The sequence below is a fragment of the Geotrypetes seraphini genome, chromosome 12, assembly GCF_902459505.1.
Source record: "Geotrypetes seraphini chromosome 12, aGeoSer1.1, whole genome shotgun sequence".
NCBI lineage: Eukaryota > Metazoa > Chordata > Amphibia > Gymnophiona > Dermophiidae > Geotrypetes > Geotrypetes seraphini.
In genome coordinates, this window is record NC_047095.1 from 42,737,299 (window position 1) to 42,756,379 (window position 19,081).

A 19,081-nucleotide genomic window follows, 5' to 3' on the forward strand; every position below is an offset into this window, starting at 1 on the left:
TCTGACTCTCATAGAGTTCCTATGAGCGTTGGAAGAAGCGCGGGCCATTCAGCGTGGCTCTCTGCGCTAAAAACTGCTAGCACAGTTTTATAGAAGAGGCCCTTAGTTTGCACTTAGCTTCTCTCCTTCCTGGGGTTTAGCTCTGTTTTCTCAGTGTACGTTATTTCTTTTACTTTTTTTAATGGTTTTGGTTTTCAGCTACAAATGTAGTTGTGTCTCGAAGCAACCAGCAGCTCTTCTCAAAAATTCTCTAATTCAATCTCTTGCTATCTTCTGTTTTCCATTCAGTCAAGTTACTTCATGATTTCTGAGCCATTTCTAGTTTGCTGCCTCCAGTTCTTGCAATTAAAACTTTATCTTAGATAACTGTATGTCATTGTGGCGCTCAACTTGCTTAATAGATGCTGATTTGATGTCCAGATCTAATGTAAGAAAACATTTGCATACCCCTTCCCCAGTTGATGTGGAGCTTGTAATATTGCTTTTTTTGGGTGGGAGGGGTCCCAAACACACACAGGTTTTGTATCTTGAGGGCCTTCGCATTCTCCTCGCCTTTCAGCTGTACAAGGGAATATCTTAGCCTTGGGGGAGAAATTTAGCAGTGTCCTTTGACATCCCTCCAGCAATCTTAAAAATGCATAATTGACCAACATAATTTTTATATGTTAAATATAATGTGCATATGTAGTTAATAGGGATAATTTTATAATTGTGTCTTTCCGTAAGCTGTTGAAAACTTGTAACTATTGAATCTGTGTAGTATTTATTTGTATTTCCTAGAAATGGCTACTGCAATGAAGAGAGGGTACGAAGTACACAACAAAACAGTGAACAAAGAAAAAGCACCAAGGGCTCATTGCTTTCATGGTCTTGGGAGATTTATTTTCATTAAGCGATTTCATAAATGAACTGCCACTTGCTACACTGTGATCATATTTCATTTTGGCCCATAGCTTTCTATCTACTGTATATGCGAGTGGCAAATTACATGTGATCTAAGAATTATTTTCATTCCACTGTTGTCTTTTTAGCCAGCTGAGAGTTTCTAAGGAGAAAGGTTGCAAAATCACTAACATTCATGGAAGTCATCCATTTGTACATACTGTTTAGTTATCAGCATATTCCCCATGGTATTAGTTTTAATGATCAATCGCACCATTGACTGTTTGAATACCTGGTAGCACCATTATCATTTTAATACAGTTCCCCACCTTCACTGTGCTTTTATAATTTCTTGGTATTTATTGCAGTTTGCTCCCTAGTTTTATTATGTGTTTGTCTATTGAGACGGATTTGCCTTTTATTTTTGGCAAGGTTCCAATTTGGGTGTCGTAGGAAGGTAATATATTTTTGAGAGAGGTGGGTATGAGGTTTCGGGTACTTTCAGAATTTCGCTCAAATATCTTTTAAACATTGTTAAGGCAGTTATAGAATGGACTTTAGGGAAATTAATAATCCGGAGATTACATCTCCTAATATACTTTTCCATCATTTCTTGCTTAAAGTTCAAACTGGCACTGTCCTTAGCCCAAGTTAGAACTTGTACTTCCAAGGGTTTTATCTTAGGTTCCAATTTGGTATCTTTTTCATACTGGAGTCTTTTTTAGCACTGGTAAGCTGTTATCCTCAAAAAGAAATTTCAAACCATTGTGCCTAGCCACACAAAGTTTTTTTTAAAGCATATTGAATACACTTACATTTAAAAGTTATTCATATGAATAGGCCATTCATGTTTTTGCTGTCACTGGCACTTTTTTGTGTGATGTGATGCTTAAAAAATTTGTCATATTTTTAAATATATGTTCACTTTATTAGTAACTTTGGTTTTGTTTATATGTTTAAATTATTTTTATGATTTGAAATGCCTTAGTTTTGTATTGATCCCTGACTTAGGCATTTGTGCCAATATACAGCCAATGTCAAGTCCATCAATAAAGAAAACTCTCGTCCCATTATATGAGGCCCTTGGTGCTTTTTCTTTGCTCACTAGAAATGGCTACTGGAGTCTTTTGTAAGCCACATCAAACTGATTAATTGTGGAATTTAAGTGCATATTTCTATTACATGCAAAGCTTGCTTTATATATGAAAAATGGTAGTTTATGAAATTGTGTGGGCATGTACAAGTACATGTGACAGCACATTTTGTCATTAGCATGTAAGAACATTAAAACTACAATTGGGAACCTAACCCACTTTAAAACTGTCTTCCGTGACGACATCAACGAGATACTAGACACTATTCACCCATCTGGTTCAAACCTAGACCCTTGTCCGCCATGCCTCTTAGTGGCTGTGAAAGATGCCTCCATTCTTCCTTTCATCAACACCTCTCTACAAACAAGCAAAGTACAAGCAAACTGAAAGTTAGTGGTCATTAGATCGATCTTTAAAAAACCCACGCTCAACCTTAATGTGCCCAAGAACTTTAGACCAGTCTCCAACCTACCCTTTGTCTCCAAAATCCATGAAAAAAGTGCTAAATCAATTATACCCTTTCATCGACGAACAAGGAGCCCTATCCTTCCAGTTGGGATTCAGGAAATTCCACAGTTTTGAAACCATCATTCTCGACATCATCGATGACTTCTGGAAACTCATGGATAAAGGTAATGATGTCCTTCTGGTGCTGCTGGATCTTAGTGCAGCATTTGACTATTGACCATCCTCTCCTCCTTACGCGGCTCTCTGAAATTGGTATCCAAGACACTGCATTACAATGGTTTGTCTCTTTCCTAAATAATAGATCCCAAAGCGTACTGCTCAACAATATACTATCGAAATCGAAACCAATCAGATATGGTGTTCCGCAGGGGGCTCTGCTTTCCCTCCTATTATTCAATCTCTATGTTAGACCCATCTTAGACATGGGCCACAAATACCAAATACAGATAATACTCCTTCATAGAAACATAGAATATGACGGCAGAAAAGGGCTATAGCCCATCAAGTCTGCCCACTCTAATGACCCACCCCCCTGACTTTACTCCCTTAGAGATCCCACGTGAATGTCCCATTTTCTCTTAAAATCTGACACACTGCTGGCCTCAATCACCTGCAGAGGTAGACTGTTCCAATGATCGACCACCCTCTCTGTGAAGAAGTATTTCCTGGAATCACCACGAAATTTCCCTCCCCTGATTTTCAGCGGATGCCCTCTGGTGGTCGAAGGACCTATAGGACAGAAGATAACATCTTCCACCTCGATACAGCCCGTAACATATTTGAACGTCTCAATCATGTCCCCCCTCACTCTTCGTTCCTCTAGTGAGTACAGCTGCAATTTATTTAGCCTTTCTTCATACGTGAGATCCCTGAGCCCCGAGACCATCCTGGTGGCCATTCGCTGAACCGACTCAGCGAATGGCCACCAGGATGGTGACATCCAACTGTACCTACTGCCAGGAGATACCTATGATGCCCAGATCACAAAACTCCTGAAGTTGCCTCTCGGAAATGAAAAATTGGATGCCCATCAACAAATTACAACTAAACACCTCCAAAACGGAATTCCTTTGGATCCACAAAGAACACTGCAACTATATCCATCCATCACTGCACTGGGACTCAACTACCATAACTGCGAAAGACCAAGTGCACAGCCTAGGAATACTCCTTGACTCCAACCTGTCGCTTTCCGACCACATCTCAGGTGGTATATTCCTCATTCTACTACCTACGCCAACTCCAAAAATTAAGGAACTATTTTTTTGAGTCCTACTTCACCAAAATACTCTATGCCTTAGTCCTCTCCCGCATGTACTACTACAATGTGCTATTCAATGGTCTCACAGCGAAGAAAATACAACGTCCCAGTGTGTTCAAAACGCAGTAATCAGACTTCTAAAAAACCTCCATTCCCATGACTGTCTCCCAGGCTCTGTCGTCAGCTAAGTGGCTGTCTGTAGCCAAACGTGTCTTCAAGGGCCTGATGCTAGCGTTCAAATCCTTGCATGACACGGCTCTGGGCTATGTGACAACCAAGCTTCCTGTGTATGTGCCGAACAGGTCTCTTCGACCCCAGGATAAAATATGCCTCAAAATGCCCCCTGGCCATGCCCTTCAATTGCAAACTGACAAATGACGTTCCTACTCTCACTTCATACCAAACCACTGGAATCAACTACCCCCACAGATTAGATCCCTTGAAGGACTCCTCAACTTTAGGAAAGCAATAAAAACATACCTTTTCACCTAACTCCCCCGCCCACCACCGATAGATGACAAAGAAATGTATATGGATACATGACCATCGATAGGTGTTAACGTTAGGATAAAAAATTTTATTGAAAAATCTGGCACTTAACTGACTTAATTCAACCTGTAAACTGTATATTATGGACATTGATATTAGATCCCTAGTATGTGTTGAGTTAGGATAATAACTTTTATAATATGTGTTAAGATAAAACTTGTACTGAAAACCTTACATAGAAAGGATAAATATGGCAAATTGTAACTGGCAAAACTGTATATTTTATGTATATTAACTAGTCTTTAAGCCCGTTACATTATCGGGTGTTAGAATAGATGTGTATGTCTGTCATTCTTTCTTTCTCTCTCTCTCCTTGGTCGTTGTCTATCTTTTTTTCTTTGTCTATCTCTCCTTGGCTGCTTTCTGTCTGTGTTTTTTTTTTCTTTGTCTCTCTCTCCTTGGATGCTGGCTTTCTGTCTTTATTTCTGTCTGTTACTCTGACCCGCTGTCTGTCTGTAATTCTTTCTGTCTGTGTCCTTCTGTCTTCCCCCTCCCCCCAGAGCAAACTGTCTGCCCCCCCGCACACTACTCCCCCCAAAGCATCCCCCTTTCCCTCTCCCTGACTGTCTCTCTGTAGCCCCCTTCTGTCTTCCCCCCAGAGCAAAGCTGTCTGCCCCCCCAGCATACCCCTCCCCCCCAAAGCAGCCCCCTTTCCCTCTCCTTGACTGTCTCTCCGTGGCCCCCCTTCTGTCTTCCCCCAACACACCTCTCCCCCCAAAAGCAGCCCCCTTTCCCTCTCCCTGAATGTCTCTCCGTGGCCCCCCTTCTGTCTACTCCCCAGAACAAAAGCTGTCTGCCCCCCAGCACACAGCTTCCCCCAAAGCAGCCCCCTTTCCCTCTCCCTGACTGTCTCTCCGTGGCCCCCTTCTGTCTCCCCCCCCCCAGAGCAAAGCTGTCTGTCCCCCAGCACACCCCTCCCCCCAAAGCAGACCCCTTTCACCTGCAGCACTGACACAACACCCTCCAGATGTTCCTCTCAGCTATGTGGAGTGAATGCTCGGAGCGCGAGAGCGGGGCCGAGGTGGGGGCCATGAAGGTGCGGCAGACCTTCTTTTCGGCGTCATTGAGGAAGGAGAAGTTGGAGAGGGATTTTTGCTTGCGCAGGTTCAAGCCCCTGCCGTCCGAAACACCTTCAGCTCGCCAGTCCTGCGCGGGGGCAGCGCCCGACCCTCCGCCAGGGCTTTGGGGAGAGTCTTCAGCAGCTCGGAGCTGTAAATAAAGAGATGATGGTGTCTCTGCTGCCGAGCTTTTTGCCTCCCCTCCGGCTCCGATGTATCTTTTTTAACAATAAATATATGGAGGAAATATCTGGAGGTCTGCGAGTGTGTGGCAGTTGTAAGTGCGCATGCGCACTCTTGCCGGCCACGGACCTACAGATAGGGATCACGGAACACGTAGGTAAGAGTGCGCATGCGTGCTTAGGGTTTTATTATTATAGATATTAGACCCCTTAGTATGTGTCAGGCTAAGATAAAAACTTGTTTTGTAAACTTGTACTGAAATTATGTATTTTAAGGTGTAACCCGTTCTGAGCTATTTTGGGAACAATAGGATATAAAACGAATTAAATAAATAATATGCCTGTGGAAGGGAGCATGGACAGAGGCACAATGTGTTTGTGTCTTTGTAATTTACAAAATAGGCACATACACACACCTGCACCAGCCTCAGAGCAAGTGTACATCACGTTTATAAAACTGTATTTGTATAGGTGCTTTGTTATAAAGATACCCCCAGAAGTTATTTAGCAGATAAATTAACTATTTGAGCATTTCCCACCCTCACTGCAGTTAAAAGGACATGCTAATGATGTTTTGCCTGCTGCTTTTTACTGCCTCAAGTGACCACATAGTCTGTCTTAATGAGTAAGTTAGCCCCTGCTGGAAAAGATAGGAGGGGAAGGCAGGGGGGTAAAATTTAAAGCAAATAGTGGGGAGAGACAAAGTTTGTAAAGAAATTTGTTCACCTTGGTCGACTGACATGCAAGTATTCTAGAGTTTTTCCAGTAGATATTAGGGGTCCTTTAAACTGTGGGAAGCACTTGCACAAGCTTACTGCACGTTACTGCGGGACATGCATTGCCATCCTGTGGTAAATTTGCCTGTCTATGCACATACACTGCGTACTAAAAATATTTTCTGTAATTTTCTCCAAGAGGGCGTGTTGGGAGGTGGAGAGTGAATGCAACAGTGCTAATCATTTCCACGCACTAATTGATTGGCACAGCATTAGCACATGGGCCCTTACTGTCTATAAAATAGGTGTCGGTAAAAGCACTCAAGGTAACTTTGTTAATGGCCACAGAAATTTATTTTATTTATTTAAAAAATGTATATACCACATACAACCTATGCGGTTTACATAGAAACATATAAAAGTTTGACAATATAGTATAATCCCGTTAAACCGGACTTGCTTATAACGGAACCTCGCATATAGCGGACAAGGTCCGCTAGTCCTGGCCAAGCACCATTATAAACATACAGAAAATCATTGGATATAGCGGACTCGCATATAACGGACTTTCGGATATACCGGACAACTATTTTGATCCCCAGAGCCACTTTTAGCAGTAGTTTTATTCGGCTATAACGGACATGCAGGCTCCGCCTACACGGCACGTGGCATGCCAGTGATATAATATCAAAATGTAGCCCAGAAAAAAAATGACAGAGTATTTTTCTTTCCAGTACAGTGTTTTGGTTTGCAATCATTTCATGCCATACCAATATTTTTCTGAGTTTTGTTATTGATGTTGCTGATATGCTTGTGCAGTGACTGTTGTTCATCAATTTACGTTGTTTCAAATTGCCCTAAATAAAGTTTTAAAAAAATGCAACTCTGGATATAACTGACTGTTTTTCCAGGTCCCTTGAAGTCCACTCCGTTATAACGGGATTATACTGTACAAACATAATTATCATAAAACCTAATTCTACATAACATTATAATAACATCAGAATGTATAAATCCAAATCACAAAATTATCACAAAGCTTCACATGGTGAGATTAACATGTGGTAATAACAACAAAACAACAAAAATTCGAGTGTTACTATATTACTAAAACAAACAAACAAAAACCATTCGCAAAACTCAAAAAAGAGACACCGATTCCAAAATTATTTGTTAAAAATTTACTGTAAACCTTAAATCTAGTTATTTAGAATATTACAATTATTAATTAATTATTACGGGGAAATGCCTCAGACTTAGGAGGAGAGCTTTCCAACTGGAACTATTCAAGAGAAGAAGTCAGACAGTTCTTGGACTGGGACTTGTTTCATGTTATCATTCTTTCCCTGTTCACCTCTAGGCTAGATTACTGTAATATTGTTTACTCCGGTGTTTCACAAATCAATTTGAAAATCTTCAGTCTTGCAGAGTACTACAGTTCGCCTTCTCTGTCATGCCTGTAAATCTAATCACTTCTCACCTCTTCTGATATAACATCATTGGCTCCCAGTTTGACAAAGGATTACATATAAACTTCATGTTCCAACTTATAGAGCTCTCAGACTGAGAACTCCCGTGGCTTCCCATGTTATCCCTTACACCCCTGATTGTTTTCTTTGTTCACAAAAGACCACCATTTTGGTCTTTCCCGATCCTAGATCTGCCCAGTTTGAAAGCACTGGACATTGTGCCTTTTATTTTACTGCCCCCATCCACTTTGAATAATCTTCCTATTGAGATCTGTAGTGAGTTAAAGTTCAAAAGCTTTAAGACACCGATAAAGACTTGGCTTTTTCACCAGGTCTTCTATGTTTACTGAAGGTTTTCGCTGTCTGTGGGCATTTTTCTCTTTCCCTGACCTCCCTACTTCCCCATTTTTCAGTATTCCTTTTACTCTTCATATATCCTATCCACTATCTGTGCTGTTTAACATCTGTTTGAGAGCACTGGGAAATAATCTGCCCGTGACCTCTCTGACGCAGATGATATCTTCATTCTATGTATAGCCAAAGAATCCTTTGATAATGCCCTAAATTACTTGAAAAATACTATTGACGACCTCAAACTAAACGAATCAAAGGCAAGAATATTATGATTTGGAGACTAGTCTCTCGCCTGTGGACAGTTGTAGTTCTGTGCTAGGTAGAGTTATGAAGATAGAAAATTCTCCAAAGTACTGGGAGTTACACTAGACTTGAACTTAACCTTCAATGCACAATATCACCTCTCTAGTGAAAAAAATCTTCTTTAAGATGAGACAGAGGACAATAAGACCTGTCCTAACCAATTTCAGTACAGTAGCACAATCTGTCCTAATACCATACCTGGACTATTGTAACTCATTATATTGTGGCAATACAGAAAAAGAACTCAAGAGACTACAACTACTATGAAACACTGCTGCCAGACTAATTTTCAGAATGAATTAGTAGAGTGCAAGTCCGAAATTAAAATAACTGCTTTGGCAGCCGATGAAAAAGCAAATTCAATTCAAGAATGCTTTGTGCAGGCTATCTATGGAGAAAACTGGGATGGGTTAACTTATGATATTGAAAAGTCCCACACTCCTTCAATTTACGAGTATCATAATGCTTCAAACTATCCTTCCCATCACCTCAACAAGTTTGGCAGAAGAAGATGTTTGAGACTACATTTGAATACCAGAGACCTCTTACCTGGAACAAATTGCCATATCTAAGGCAACCCACCACTTACCTTGACTTCCAAAAGAAGACATATCTCTTCTCTCTGTAGCCAACATCCTATCCTTTACCTTTTCCCTCTTAACAGCCACAAGATCGTGCTTAAAAATGTAACTTCAGGAACTTGATTTGACTCTTATTACAAACCGCATAGATTCCTTGTAGAGAGCTGTGTTATATAAACACTGTGTTGTATCCTTGTGTCTTTCTCTCCCTTTTTCCCTGGATGTGGATATCCTATATGTGTGCTATAATCCTTTTCTTGAAATCTTGTAGCTGTTTTTTTCTCTTTTCTACCTGTACACTGCTTTGTCCTGTGAGTCAGTTAAGGCAATATAGGAAGTGCAAAATAAGCATAAGCATGTGAGGATATTTTCAGGTTTAACTGAATGATATTAGCTTTTGCAGTAGGCTCTTTTAAGATTCCTAATATGTTTCTGAATTCTTTTTACTTTGAGAATGTATTGTCTTAGTCTCTGTTTTTTCATTGAGAATTGCACTTGGTCTCAAGCCAGTTCTCGGGACACATCCAGTGTCAAGTTTTCAGGATATCCATAACAAATATGCATGAGAGATTTTGCATGTACTGCTTTCAATATATGCCAGTCTTTCATACGTAGGCACATAATGACATAAATATACATAATTTTACTAATAGGGAGAAAGTCACTAGAATTCTGTGATGAACGTAATAATATACTTTATTGAATCACAGCTCTTTATTTAATTTGTAGCTATCAAGCTAACATGTTAAAAACAAACGCTTATCATTCTCAGCCAAATATTGATTCAGTTTCCAGTAACGCTGAAGCAAATCATGTGATTAGATAGTATATCACAATATCTAAAAATTCCTGCCATTTACAACACCCATGGCGGAACGGATATAAAAATCAATAGCAGCGTTAATGGATTGTGCAACTAGTGCAAATTGTGCAAAAAAGTCTTTTGTAATGTGCTGAAGTGCTATTAAAGTGCTGGTTAAAGTGTCATGTGCTTTTTATTTCAGTGCCTGGCCCCCCGACCCAGGTTTCGCATTCTTCGTCAGGAGGGGTCTAGGTAAAAGCAAACTAACATTAAAAACATTACAACGATAAATCAAATACATACTCAATCTTACTACTGAATCTCGCCAATCTAATATCAAATATCAAAACTTTTCTACTATCAATATAAAGTTGTTAAACATACCTTCTCAGGCAAGCTACATCGGGGAACGACACCGGAAGAAGAACTGGCTGAAGTAACTTAAACTCCCGGATTTAAATAAGTACGCATACACTAGTACACCCATCTGGTTAAAATGCTGTAATCAAAGCAGCGGAAGTGACGTTGCATCCGAGGGCACCACACATATACTTATATATTTAACCACTCGATCTCAGAATTTAAACCGTTAGGAGATAAGGTATTCCAATTGTAAATAAAACGTTGTTCTTTCTGCAATAAAAGTTTACAAATGTCTCCTTCATATTGATCAATGTGTATAAGCACTGTATATTTAAGATCTTGTAACGAATGATCCTCCCTCAACCAGTGATCCACCAGGGGGGCGGACTCTCTACCCCTGCGTATATTGCTGAGATGTTCAACAATACGAGTTTTAATTTTTCTACTGGTTTGACCAATATACAACAAACCGCAGGGGCAGATCACACAATACACAACTCCCTGGGAATCACAGTTGGTGCCCGTAGTGAGATCAAATTTCTTACCCTGTGAATTTGGAATAGATACAAAGGGTTGATCCCATATACATCTACAAGTGCTACAATGACCGCAATCTTTGTCTGCAATAAGTTCGCCTCCCATATCGAAGCTTTTCACCCAAGTTACGAGCCCTAGTGAAGGCAAATTTAGGTTTATCCCTAAGTGCAGAATGGTATTGAACTATGGGCCAATATTTTAAAATTATTTTCTTAATAGCATTACTATTGTTGGTAAATGGTAAAACACACACTGTATGAGAGTCATTATCCTTTTCTGTTGGTCGCATAAGCCAAGAACGATGACAGTTCTTGGCACGCTTCCAAGCTCTTTTAATGATTTTTTTAGGATAACCATGTTCAACAAATTTGTGATACAAATCCATAGCTTGATTATTAAAATCAATTTCATCTGAACAAATTCGACGTATGCGAAAAAATTGACCCACAGGGATGCTGTTCTTAAGTGAACGAGGGTGAAAGCTTTGATACTGGAGGAGAGCATTGCGATCAGATGGTTTTCTGTGTAGGCTGGTGCGATCAGATGGTTTTCTGTGGTTACCAACAACCGCTGTTACCAACAACCGCTGCCTGATAACAGCATCTTGGTGACAGCTGATGTCATGGCACTGTACACAAACGTCCCCCAACGGGCAGCTATGACAGTTGTAGAATCTGCCTCTTCCAAGTTGGACATAACAGAGTCTAAAAAACATTTTCTTACACAATTGGCAGAAGTGGTTATTTTCAATAATTACTTCAAGTTTGAAAATACTCTTTATTTACAAACCAAGGGGGTAACGATGGGGGCAGCAGTTGCCCCCACTATTGCTTGCCTCTACATGTCCAACTTTGAGGAGACGTTTGTGTACAGTTCCAGCCATTTCTGTCACAGATGCTGGAGGCGTTTTATTGATGATGTGTTTTTTGTGTGGACTGGTGGAGAGGAGGAGCTTGATGAGTTTCTTATTGAAATTAATCAGAGGGACCCCAATATCAAATTTACATATAAGAAGGATAAGGACCGTATATCGTTTTTGGACATTAGTCTTCATATTCATAATAAAGCCATCTCCACCAGCCTACACAGAAAACCATCTGATCGCACCAGCCTACACAGAAAACCATCTGATCGCAATGCTCTCCTCCAGTATCAAAGCTTTCACCCTCGTTCACTTAAGAACAGCATCCCTGTGGGTCAGTTTTTTCGCATACGTCGAATTTGTTCAGATGAAATTGATTTTAATAATCAAGCTATGGATTTGTATCACAAATTTGTTGAACGTGGTTATCCTAAAAAAATCATTAAAAGAGCTTGGAAGCGTGCCAAGAACTGTCATCGTTCTTGGCTTATGCGACCAACAGAAAAGGATAATGACTCTCATACAGTGTGTGTTTTACCATTTACCAACAATAGTAATGCTATTAAGAAAATAATTTTAAAATATTGGCCCATAGTTCAATACCATTCTGCACTTAGGGATAAACCTAAATTTGCCTTCACTAGGGCTCGTAACTTGGGTGAAAAGCTTCGATATGGGAGGCGAACTTATTGCAGACAAAGATTGCGGTCATTGTAGCACTTGTAGATGTATATGGGATCAACCCTTTGTATCTATTCCAAATTCACAGGGTAAGAAATTTGATCTCACTACGGGCACCAACTGTGATTCCCAGGGAGTTGTGTATTGTGTGATCTGCCCCTGCGGTTTGTTGTATATTGGTCAAACCAGTAGAAAAATTAAAACTCGTATTGTTGAACATCTCAGCAATATACGCAGGGGTAGAGAGTCCGCCCCCCTGGTGGATCACTGGTTGAGGGAGGATCATTCGTTACAAGATCTTAAATATACAGTGCTTATACACATTGATCAATATGAAGGAGACATTTGTAAACTTTTATTGCAGAAAGAACAACGTTTTATTTACAATTGGAATACCTTATCTCCTAACGGTTTAAATTCTGAGATCGAGTGGTTAAATATATAAGTATATGTGTGGTGCCCTCGGATGCAACGTCACTTCCGCTGCTTTGATTACAGCATTTTAACCAGATGGGTGTACTAGTGTATGCGTACGTATTTAAATCCGGGAGTTTAAGTTACTTCAGCCAGTTCTTCTTCCGGTGTCGTTCCCCGATGTAGCTTGCCTGAGAAGGTATGTTTAACAACTTTATATTGATAGTAGAAAAGTTTTGATATTTGATATTAGATTGGCGAGATTCAGTAGTAAGATTGAGTATGTATTTGATTTATCGTTGTAATGTTTTTAATGTTAGTTTGCTTTTACCTAGACCCCTCCTGACGAAGAATGCGAAACCTGGGTCGGGGGGCCAGGCACTGAAATAAAAAGCACATGACACTTTAACCAGCACTTTAATAGCACTTCAGCACATTACAAAAGACTTTTTTGCACAATTTGCACTAGTTGCACAATCCATTAACGCTGCTATTGATTTTTATATCCGTTCCGCCATGGGTGTTGTAAATGGCAGGAATTTTTAGATATTGTGATATACTATCTAATCACATGATTTGCTTCAGCGTTACTGGAAACTGAATCAATATTTGGCTGAGAATGATAAGTGTTTGTTTTTAACATGTTAGCTTGATAGCTACAAATTAAATAAAGAGCTGTGATTCAATAAAGTATATAAATATACATAATGACATAAAAATACATCCAACGACTCAATGACTCGACATGCACATGTTTCGGCCAACAGGCCTACCTCAGGAGTTTTGAGCGTGAGATGCTTGTTACCTGATGTTATATTCGTTTTTTGAGAAGTTTTAGTTGACTTTCTTTTTTGTTCGAAGTCTGGTAAGACCTATCAGAATGGGAACATATTCTATATATTCACATTGGTGGCACTCAAGACTCCTGAGGAAGGCCTGTTGGCTGAAACATGTGCATGTCGAGTCATTGAGTCGTTGAATGTATTTTTATGTCATTGGATGAATAAAGATTCCTATATTATCAGATGCATTGGAGGACACTTTCATTAGTGCACATCATTCTGATCTGGACAATTCCACTCAGCCTTTAGTCTTTCATACGTATTCATGTTGGATATCCTGAAAAGTAGACAGACTGGGTATGTTGAAGTATTGAGAACCATTGGTGTATAAATACATTTTATCTGGTAAGAATACATGATACTGGAAAGAGCAGAATTGAAATAGGGATCTAACTAAAAAATTCCAGTTTTGACATTTCAAGATTTTTAAAATTTCTTTCTAGGAATCAGAAATGGAAACAGAGGAAGAGGTTGACATTTTGATGAGTAGTGATATTTATTCAGCAACTTTATCTACCAAATCCATCACCTTCACACGTGCTCAAACAGGCTGGCTTTTCCGAGAAGACAAAACAGTATGTTTGTAATTCTCCTGAACTTAGTCTTCCAACCATGCGTAAACAGGAATGAAAGCCTCCATTCCACAGTACGTTTGCTAGAATCCACACATTGTCAGAATCAACCACACATCATCCATATTATTGTTTGACCCAAATAGCAAACTAGCTTTTCTCTTGGTCATGGCATCACTGTCTTTAAGTCTAGGCAAATGTTATGATACATAGTAGAGAATGACACGGTGACAAAATTCATCACCGTTCCCGTCCCCGCAGATAACCGCGGGAAACCATCTTCATGTCATTCCTTAAGGAAAGAGGGAAGAATCAGAGTATGAATGGCCACAACCACTGACCCGCAAGCTTTGTTTTGAATAATGCTGGTGTAGAAGGACTGAGGCTGAAATAGACACTAAAAAATGACATGGAATTATTTCCCGCGGTTATCCGCGGGGATGGGAACGGTGATGAATTTTGTCACCGTGTCATTCTTTAATACATAGCAAACATCACAGAAGACCCAGTTGAAAGTTGGCAATTAATTAATTCAAAATAGTGACAAAACATCGAAGAGTAATTTGTCATGAACAAGAGTCAAGCACAGGAGATCATTCAAAGAAAAAAAAATAAAATATATATATATATATATATATATATATATACACACACATACACAGCCACACTAGGGGAAAATTCATCAATGTATGCTACTGTTGATGGGTTATTTTACCACAAATTGTGTTATTTTAGCACAAGGTCTCATTGGATAAAATGGGCCCCTGTGGAAAAATAACCATCTTAACAGTAGCACATATTGATAAATTATCTCCTTTCTACAAGTTTCAGCCACTCTGGACTTTTCTCCAGAGTCTAAAGTTTGCAATAAATTGCAAAGTTTTGTTTTTGTAACAAACTGGTCCTGGAAATGTGACTTAGTTCTGCCCTAGTAGAGCATATCTCACTGTCACGAAGACATTCTACCACAAAGAACAGTTAAATATTTTTATGTAATAACCTGTACTGGAAATAACAATGTTTCAAACCCAATATGACAATTCAAAATGATTGAGCACAAATTTTCAGAGATACCTGTTTTAACATGCCACTTTTTCATGATAAACTAGCTGGATGAGGCAAGTTCAGGGTAAACATGGTAGCAGAAGGAATGTAATCTGAAGAAAATCCAATTGCTAGCGCATATTTGCTGTTCAATAAATTGTTGCTTAATTATTGCTTTCACAGTGGGACTGGCTTTATTTACAAAAAAAAATGCATGCATGTCCAAACGAACATGGCGTGTGTTAACAGATGCATTTTAATTTTAGGAAAGAGTGGGGAATTTTTTGGCTGATTTTTATTTGGTGAATGGACTTGTACTAGAATCACGAAAACGAAGAGAACACCTCAGCGAGGAGGACATTCTTCGTAATAAGGCCATTGTGGAAAGTTTGAGCAAAGGTGGAAACCTGATGGAGCAGAACTTTGAGGTAGAGTTAATATCATTCAGCAAGATAAATTGTTTTGATTGAAGTATAAATCTATTTCTTCATATAGTTATCTTCAAAATGAGTATGTTAGTTCAGTTTTTCAATACGCAGTACGTATGTAAGCCGCTTGTTAGGGGTACATGGCACTGGCCGCCGCCAAGGATATTGCCTGCCCACCCCACCCCCTCCACCGAAGCTGTCGGCAGAGATCCCTCCTTCCTGCCCACCCCCTCCACCGAATCTGACCCAGAAGGCTCTCCCCCCACCCCACCTCCGATGTCAGAGCTGACGTCACAAGAAAGCCTTCTGGGTCAGCAGGGAGACCCAGTTACTTCCTGCCTTCAGCGGCAATCGATGGAAGGACGCGTCAGTGGATCTTTCATGCCGCATGTAGCTGACTTAGAAATCTTCTCTCCGACATCAGAGCTGATGTCAGAGGGAAGGCTTGTGGGTCAGCCACATACAACATGTGAACCGCAAGTGCCTCTGCAAGGGCTCGAGACCGCAGATCTACTCTGGTATCTCATCTGGCCATAGCCAGATTCCTAAAGGGAGCACTGCGTTTCAGGCCCCCTGTAAAACCTGTGTTCCCTTTTTGAGATCTTAACATGGTTTTGCAGGGGCTTGGCTAAGCTCCATGTGAGCCGCTGAAAGATGCGTCCTTGAAGAATCTGACCCTTGAAAACAGTTTTTCTGTTGGCCATTACCTCAATGAGAAGAGTCTTGGAGTTACAGGCTCTTTCTTACAGATAGCTTTTCCTTAAATTTACTGAAGCTGGAGTTTTTGTGCACCGTTCCTTCCTTTCTGTTGAAGGTTGTTTCGGCATTCCATGTCAATCAGGAAGTCAGATAGCCAGTGTTCCAGTCCACAGGTTCCAAGAAAAAGGAACGGATTCTGAAGAAGTTGGATGTTAAGAGGGTACTCTCCAATATCTGGAGGTCACCAACGAGTTGAGGCTATCTGACCATCTTTTTGTGCTGACAAATCCAGCTAAGCGCAATGCACCGGCTTCAAAGGCCACGATTGCCAGAGGGATCCATAGGGCCATTTCACCAACATATATTGTTTGTGGGAAACAGTCCCCTGTTTCTGTAAAGGCGCATTTGACTAGAAGTGGACAGAAGCTTGGATAGTCTCCCCAGAGGAGATTTGTAGGACAGCAAGTTGGTCCATTCTACATATATTTGCCAAGTTTTTTTACAGCGTATATGTGATGGCAAGGGAGTATTCTGCGTTTGGATCCTCTGTGTTACAAGCCAGCATAGTGGTGTACCCCCCCCCTCCTAGATTTCTGGGACTGCTTTTGTACATCCCACTCATCCACTCGTTTTTACCGTGGTAATATCTTTTGTAGTAGATGTCATTCTGGACAACTTTCTCTGTCATTTTATTTCCTGTGTGTGTCTACTGTCTCACTCAGAATGTTCTTATCCAAACCTGTAAGTTGGATGCCAGTCAGACCTTAAAGGTATAAAGAGTAGTCTATTGCTAGGACACTCTTGGGGTATTTAAGCTCCATTAATGTTTCTCTTTGGCATGATTGTTTCGCTGTTTTGATTGTTCAATGTTTAACATGATTGTTATAATTTCAGAGCAGAGCAAACTTGTTCTTTGGGGAGTCTCCCCACACCCCGCCTTCACATCTGTTTCTAGAAGGGACTATTGCCTGCTTTGGAACTAACTATAGGGGGGCTGCAAAGCCCTCTGTGAAGCAGGAGGGATTCAAAAATCCGGAGTGGATTCCTTCCGCAAGGCTCGTGAGCACTGGGATATAATCCGCTTATCCAGAATGACACACCTATCTACTAGAAAAGATATTAGCAAGGTAAGAACCTAATCTCTTTGTATTGATAGTCTGCCTAAAGATTTCAATTTATTCAAGGTCTTCGTTATCCCAGGGGGGAGGGAGTTAGAAATAATGTTACATATTATGTTATACTATGATATATAATATGTGTATATTTTTATTGAAAATATCATGAAGGGTGGGTGGTAGGGGGGTTATTGATTTTACTAGATGTTTATATGGCAGATATCAAAGTGCTATTCTGGAATAATTTGTTGTAATATATTATTTTGTGCACTTCTTGTTTAATTTGAAAACGAATAAAGAATTAAAAAAAAAAAAAAAAAAAAGGTCTTCGTTATCATCTGAAGAACTAAAATGAGGCATTATGAATCACATTTTTTTCATAGTTTGGGGCTTGTCTTCTTAACACCTCCATTCCTGCTTTTTGATAAGCTCAAGAGAATGTTGAAGCCTCCAGCAAGACTGAGTCAAGAATTCTGTTGGCCCTTAATCAATTTCTATATTGGAGAGAATGTTCTAACATTTATTTTCTTTTTTTCATGTTAGATTGTCTTGTATTTTAGCCCTCTTAGTACATGACACACCCACCACTGGTACAGACATATTCAACTTAGCTGACTTCTGAGCCATGAAGTGCTTTGTAGTGTTTCCTAATACTGAACAGTCTTGTAGCATAAAGTGGAAAATATGCTCATTCTGTCCCCCTTTTTTTTTTTTTTAAACAGCCGGTAAGAAGACAGTCACTGACTCCCCCTTCACCCAACACAATTACCTGGGAAGAATACACCTCTGCTGAAAATGGAAAGTATGTATCCTTATGGGGTCTACCTATAGCTTAAATGGTCAGTTTTTATTTATTTAAGAGAACAATAAGGTCTCCTTTTACAAAGGTGCGTTAGCGTTTTTAGCGTAAGCACCGGATTAGCGCGCGCTATAGCATGTGCTACCCGAAAAACTACCGCCTGCTCAAGAGGAGGCGGTAGCGGCTAGCGCGCTATTCCACACGTTAAGAGCCCTAAGTCTGCACTCATTAAAAATACATGGATCTGGCTTTGTATTTATGAAATGGGTCTCCTTCCTGCAGCGCTGTGAAGTTGGAGTTGGAAGCAATTATGGGTGGAGTCAGTCAGTCAGTAAAAATGTACAAACTCTGACTCCAGCTTTTAAATAAAAACTTACACCTTTGTATTGCTTATTTTCATTTGACAGCATTTTTTTTTGTTCAGGTTTGTTGTTCATATGTCAAATATTTTTAGTCTTAGTCCTAATTTTGTACATAAAAAAATATCCTATGTTTCTGTAATTAAATTTGTCTTAAATTTACCATACACAGTAGGAGTCTTAAGTCAGTGTCAATAGAAAAATAGAAGTCGGAGGTTTGGTATACTGACTCTAGAGCCCGGCCTTCCTGAACTCTATTCAAGATAGTAGCTTTGTTTTAAACATATTGCAATTGTTCATATTGCAGACCTGGTTCTTACATAAAACCTTGATATCTGGAAAGAGAAGATAGTAGGTGAGGAGTGGCCTAGTGGTAGAGCTGCTGTCTCGGAGCTAGATGCACTAAAGTCCGTGATCGTCTAACGATCATCGCTAAACCAGTTTTGACTAGTTTAGCAACGATTGCATTTGCCAACCCGATACAGAAAACGGCTCACCATGTGGTTTTCTGAACGATTGCTCATTCTCCGATCCTGGGGCAATGGAGGATTAAGTAGCTGTATATATGTAAACCGCTTTGAATGTGCAACCACAAAAGCAGTATACAAATCCCATCCCCTTCTCAAACCCCTCCCCCCCCCCAAGAC

The 19,081-nt window shown here is 40.0% G+C and overlaps 1 protein-coding gene across 1 annotated transcript in view; it reads left to right on the forward strand.

The window, feature by feature from the left end:
* Nucleotides 1–19,081, forward strand: part of ANKRD13C (ankyrin repeat domain 13C) — a 75,167-nt gene that overhangs the window by 32,954 nt on the left and 23,132 nt on the right. Inside the window, exons 8-10 of the mRNA XM_033916600.1 lie at nucleotides 13,862–13,993; nucleotides 15,301–15,462; nucleotides 17,999–18,078. Of these exons, the coding sequence (XP_033772491.1) occupies nucleotides 13,862–13,993; nucleotides 15,301–15,462; nucleotides 17,999–18,078 (374 nt within the window). The remainder of the gene's footprint in view (nucleotides 1–13,861; nucleotides 13,994–15,300; nucleotides 15,463–17,998; nucleotides 18,079–19,081) is intronic.